The 6000-nt window shown below is 45.1% G+C and overlaps 1 protein-coding gene across 1 annotated transcript in view; it reads right to left on the bottom strand.

Moving 5' to 3' along the window:
* Window positions 1–1343: 1343 nt before the first annotated feature.
* PTGFRN (prostaglandin F2 receptor inhibitor) overlaps window positions 1344–6000 on the bottom strand; it is a 48708-nt gene continuing 44051 nt past the window's right edge. Inside the window, exon 9 of the mRNA XM_026040623.1 lies at window positions 1344–4855. Coding sequence (XP_025896408.1) covers window positions 4689–4855 — 167 coding nt within the window. The 3' untranslated portion in view covers window positions 1344–4688. The remainder of the gene's footprint in view (window positions 4856–6000) is intronic.

Below are 6000 nucleotides of genomic sequence, written 5' to 3'. Positions count from 1 at the left end.
GCTTTGGCACAGGAAATCCAACTATCTCTTTGGACTCATTTCCTCATCAGAGAAGCTTAATTTTCTTCCATATTCTCTGGAGTCTCCATCTAAAAGACCATTTGTAGGCCTGTCAAAGTAGCCAGCTTTGCAGATCATTTGCAGTGGGCAAATGATGTCCTAAAGATTAAGCTGAAGATTTAGAGTCCTAAAAGCCCTAGAGATTGAGCTCTCAGTAGATGATTCAAGGATGCACAGCAGCAGTATCTCCCTGCAGAGAGATAAGCAAAAAAGAAATGCAGAGACACAAACATCAGTCCAGAAGGCAAAGGCAAAAAGAGATGTACTCTGGGATGTATGAAAGAAGGAGAGCAGGAAATAAAAGAGGCAGAGGGAACAAAGCACAGAGGTATGAGCAGCAAGACAGTGGACAAACAGAAAGAGGATGCACCTGAATATCAAGGAGAGATTAACAGCATTTTATTTGCATTGATAACTTGCATTTGGCTGTAAATGCATATTGCTTTCATATGTCTTTCCCCATTTAGCATATAGCAATGTACTCAAGGCCTTTGCAGAGGTGAAGTCTCCAGAGGGCAAATCCCAATCCCTTCTCTCAGAGACCTTCTCTGTGGTTTCTCATATGCCCAGTACCTGGTTTGTTCATACTGCAGCCTCCATATGGGGGGAAGCATCCCTTGCTTCAGGCCAGTCTTTAAGAAACTTGTGGGAGACAAAGTGCCTGGAAGGCCACGTGCTGCATTTTGGGTGCATTACCTCATACAAGAACAACCATGAGCTTTATCCTCAGCTCATGTAACAACACAGCTTGATTAGCTGCTGGAGGCCCTTCCTTGACAAATTAACTCTCTCCTGCTACCTGCTATGGTACCACAACCCCCTGCAATCATAAAAATGTGAAATCCCACTAAAATACCCCCAGCAGTGGTTTTTCTTAGGAGGATTTGCATGACCAGGTTCCTCATCTACACATTATGGTTATCCCCAAGCACACTGTGCCATGCTGCTCTGCTTCGGCCCAGCTGAGGCCTTAGGACTGGCCCTGAGCTGAGCAGGGCAGTTAGCCAGAGCCATCACACCACAGCAGGGCCCCGCAGCGGGCAGCCCTGCATGCAGCCTCTGTGCACAAGAAASTGTATGGCCAAAGCCTGGTGCTTAAGAAGCAGCTAAGTACCCAGGCTCTGGCATGGAAGCGCTTTTCAGTCTGCCTCTTGTATTAGGCAGCTAAATATTTTCATAGGCAAGGGAAGAACTGCTCATAGCTCAAAGATCAAGACCCACTGCACACACAATCAAAAAAGGTTTGCTCTTTATTTTAAACATAAAAAGAAACATTTTACACAGCATTGTTAGAACTATTCCGTACCTGCATTCTGGAATTGTGCCAAACATTTTATAACTTTGAAATTAAAACAAATGAAAGAAAGTATCTTGTCCTTCTGCTATACAACGTTCAAGCTTGTCCTGGATCAAATTCCAAGTGCTTGGAAGAATTTACCAGCTTAACCAAGAGATGTGGCAAAGCAGACAGAGGAAGACCAATGTGAGCCCTTAGGATCCTTGGACAGTAACACAGGTTGCAGCTGGGAGGATAGGGATACTTGTAGGGCATCTCAGGCAGCTTATTCTCTTGACACTCTCCAGGGTAAATACACAACCACATCGCACACATCTCCAYTCACATACACACACACCCAATCACACAGGAAATAATAATAATAAAAAACATGGAAAGTGACCAAGACATTTTCTCATTAAAGATTGCCAGAGTATTTTAAAAAATGGGAATAATACAAAATTGGCACAATTAGAAGGAAACTTGTGGGGTAAGTCTAGCCTCTCAGTGTCCAGCCTTCCCAACTACAGCAAAAACAAAGTGTAAGGGGATGCAGCATTGCCTTCCAAGGGGCTGGCAGCAGCACGAGCTAGTGGTGAACTTGCTTCAGTTGGAATGACAAGGATGGTTTATTACATGCCACGAAGGATGGTCAAAATTTACTAAGGGCATGGGGACCTTTCACTAAAGGGGCAGGGAGTTCTGACCAAAATAACCCTGAGTTTCTTCCAGCAGGGAGAAAGTGTGCTGTGTTGTGTGCTTGGGAAGAGCTGGCAGTTCCTTGCTCATTCATTCCCTAATTATTGCATTACAGTCACGATCCTCTTTCCCCTCCAAATTTAACGAAGAGCACATAAGCAAAAGTTCAGTCTTCAAGGAGAACAAGTGACTGATGCTGTGCTTGAAACTTAACGAGGTCAACCCCACTCAAAGTCCCCCAATGCCACAAGCCTGCAGTGAAAAAAAGCAGATGTTAGAACAGGAGAGAAGCTGCTGAAGGTCAGTGTGGAAAGGAGACCTAGAATTCAGAACATCAGACTGGTGCCCAAGAACATCCAAGGAAAAAGCAAGTTTTCACTACAGCAAGCAGAAAAGGAGAGGAAGAAAAACCTCTTGCTGTYAAAGTGTTATCTGAGTGAATTCTCTTCTCAAGTGCTCTCCTTTGGAAAGCAAGCACCATGACAGATTTCTGGCCCTTCACAGTGGAAGCTAGAGACTGTTTCAGCCCTGTTCCTCAGCAGATGCAGCAATACTGCAAGATATTTTAAAGGTCCCTACAGAGAAAAACAACAGGACAGAATTAAAAATTTTGTGGATGTTCAGGCCAAGATCTTGCAGAGATTTGTAAGTTTGTGGTATAACAGTTTTAGGTAGCTAAATGTCTATGAGTCCAATTACAGTCGCAGTCCCCACTCAAGTGGGTCCCACTGAGATGATCTCTCATTTTGAGAGATGAGGTCTGAGATGGTCTCATTCAGCTTCCCATTAGACACGTGTATGGGTGCAGGGGGGCGTTGAGTCCCAAACTCAGCTTTCTAGAAAAAACAAACTCAACAGCCCGAGAACAAATGTTTCCTAATKTTTGCAACATAAAAGTCCACAACTCAAACCCCAGTCTAGAATAGCTACAATACTGAGTGAAGATTCGACAAGTACTAATATGAAATGAAGCCATCATGATAGCAAGAATATTAGACCTGCAGCTCCTGTGGAATATGTACCAGGATGAGCTGCTGGTGAAGGAGATAATCAAGGCCATAATTAATGTTTAGATCGGCAGCCGTACATCAAAGCCACTACCTGCTGTGAATTTGCTCATCCAGCATCTTTTCTGTTCTCCCCTCTCAAAAAATATCTAAATGTTGGAGCCCTGGCCTCAGCTCTAGACTCCCCACCTTCCTTGACATGAGCCAAACCACGGTGGTTATGGCAGCAAAGGGTATAGTCCTACTTCCTTGTTTATAAACAGTAATTTTATTCTGACTTTTATTGCTTAAAACACCAGCTGTGCTGGGAAGACAGAGCTCCCAAAAAAAGGAGCTGCTCCCTGTTAGGAGCTAGGTCAGCATACGTGGAAGACCAAAGCAGCGATTCTTATAGCACCTAGAAATATGCCTCAAACCCTTGGGGAAAGCCCTGCGGCAGGCCCGGGAACAGAGGGTCTTTTACACGAGACCAGGATCACTGGAAACAGAAGGATTCTTCCTGGCTCTTGGGCCAATTCTTATTCCTACTCTGAAGGAAACCTGAGCTGCACTTTAGCTACCACAGACCTCAGACTCTGCTCACAGGCCCAAGAGTTATCACTGAGAGACTGGCATGTGTCGTGTTAGTGTGGCCCATGCATTTGTAATGCATAGCTTCCAAATTTCCCCTACATGTCATTATTGGTTGGCCAACTACACATAAGGCCTCACCACAGCGTTTTCATGAGTCACCACTGAGGCAAGGTTTCCTTCCTCTCTGCTGAGACTGGCAGAAAGCTGGCCGCATCCCTACTCATCACATTGCCCTGCTACCATAAGCAGACCAGGGTCTGAGGCACAACAGGAACAGCTGTACTGGGGAGAAGAGAAGGCGGAGAGGTGGAAGGAGAAGGTGGCATAGGCAGAGATCCAGGAAATGCTTTTGTGAGGACTGACTCTTTAGAGTTACTAAGTATTCACCACAGCTAAGAATTTTAAGTGCTGAAAATATAAAAATCCTTAAAAAAAGATCTGAAACTTCCAGGCAGGCTGTTTTGGCCTTGACCATAAACTCTTTGAAAGCCAGAGAAGGCATGTCACAACCACGAAGCTGCTCTTCACTGGAGCAGCCTCAGGAGGCACCAGCAAGCACTCTTCCTCTGTCTTTGTCCTAACACAGACAAGTCAGACACCAGGGTGGACGGAGGAAGGGGACAGGATGGTGTGATGGGAGAGACAGCAAGTGCGGATTAGTTAACATGATGGATGCTTAACACTTCTACCAGCCCCTTCCACCTTTCCAAATCTTTCCCCACCTCCAACTTAACAAATCTTTTCAAAATTGTGAGGGGAGAGAAAACAAATAAACAGAAAAAGAAATTTGGTGAATTTTGTCACAGGGCCCTGCTGAAAGAAGGCTCAAGAGTTCGCACATTAGGAGGACTTTTCCCTGTGCAGAAAGTGCTGCTGGAAAAGAAGAACTCTGAGTTGCTAAACACGACCTGAGCACTCTCAGGACATGATGTGTAACAAGGAGAAGCTTGAGGTTCACGCTGAAATCGGAGAGGAAACGCACTGTCTTGTCSAGGCCTGCAAGTGAGTGTCTGCGCACAGCCCCAGCGCCCTGCGAGTCTCTCACAAAACGCAACCGCTTTGGGCTCCCACGCTCAGTCCATCTCCATCGACATTAGCCGGCGACGCTCTCGTCTCGTTTCCTGCACTTCCTTCTTGCAGCACCAACGGGAGCTGCAGTAGCCGATGAGGCAGGATAAGAGTCCAATGACAGTGGCCAGACCAATGCCAATCAACAGCGGGTATTTGAAAGCATTCAGAACTGAAAGAGGAAGGCAAACAAAGTCATTACATCACTGTGAAATTCAATTTCCTTGTTTTTGTCTACGAAAGGAGAAAAAGCGCACACCTTTCAGTCATGGGCAGATTAATTATTTCAGAAGGGAATTAAACTAATTTCCCTTCTTAACTTCTGCCTTTTGAGGTTTCAAAGACTAGTCTATTTAGTTTCACCTCCTCACTCCTCACTTCCTCTTCCTTCACCAAAGCCTCAGGGAGACTGGAAGCATAACAGAAACCATTGAGTGAGCCACTTGCAAGAGGTACTCTGTTACCTATTTCTCCAAAAAAAACCCTTGCAGGGTTTCCCCACAGGCAGATTCAAGTTGCACTCTTTTTTATAAAAGAAGTTCTCCAAATGGCAAAGACTGAATTTATTTATCCTTTGTTGGATTACAACTCTATACCTGCTACCACTCAGCAATTCTGTCTAACCAGACTCCAAAGTTAACACCTAAACTAGTAATTCAATTTTCTGAAGTGCTACCATTCAACTACAGGGCAGAGTGGAGAGATGGAAGGAGTTTGGGAAGTACAGTTGGAATCATTGCTACCTGCCCAGCAGGGAAAACAATAACTTCCAATTCATTCAAGCTCCTGGGGCCTCCTAGCCCCACCTCTCCTCATGCTGCAGAGAAGGAAGGTTCCAGTACACAAACCTTAGCTGGGTGCTCAACATAGGCACCTCATGTACATCTTGCATCTCATGAAAGTCTAGCAACAAGTGGCTGAGACAAAGTGCAGGGAGCAGCTTGTTTTGTGGTTAGTGGGGAGAGGAAGTCAGGGCTCTGGTGCTCTGTTCTCAGCTTTGATATTAACCATGACTGACTCTGTACTTCAACACGCCCCAGCTGCAAACCAAGGCTTCCTCCTGCAGGCAACAGGAGGGTTAATGCTTGGAGAGAACRCTGAGCCTTCCTTTAAAGATGTCCCAGCTATGCAAAACATCAACACTAGATCAAGRGAAAGAACACGCAGCCCTGAGTGTGATCCATTCAGGCCTAGCCACATTAGAGAAGTTAGAATTAGAGGTTGAAAACAATAACAACAACAGAAAAAAAACATGGAAAATCTAATTGACTACCACACTCACTTTTAAAAATAACCTCTCAGGAATATCTGCCACTG

The sequence above is a fragment of the Nothoprocta perdicaria genome, unplaced genomic scaffold, assembly GCF_003342845.1.
Source record: "Nothoprocta perdicaria isolate Ctin4 unplaced genomic scaffold, notPer1 scaffold_100, whole genome shotgun sequence".
NCBI lineage: Eukaryota > Metazoa > Chordata > Aves > Tinamiformes > Tinamidae > Nothoprocta > Nothoprocta perdicaria.
This window is presented reverse-complemented; position numbering and strand designations above follow the sequence as displayed.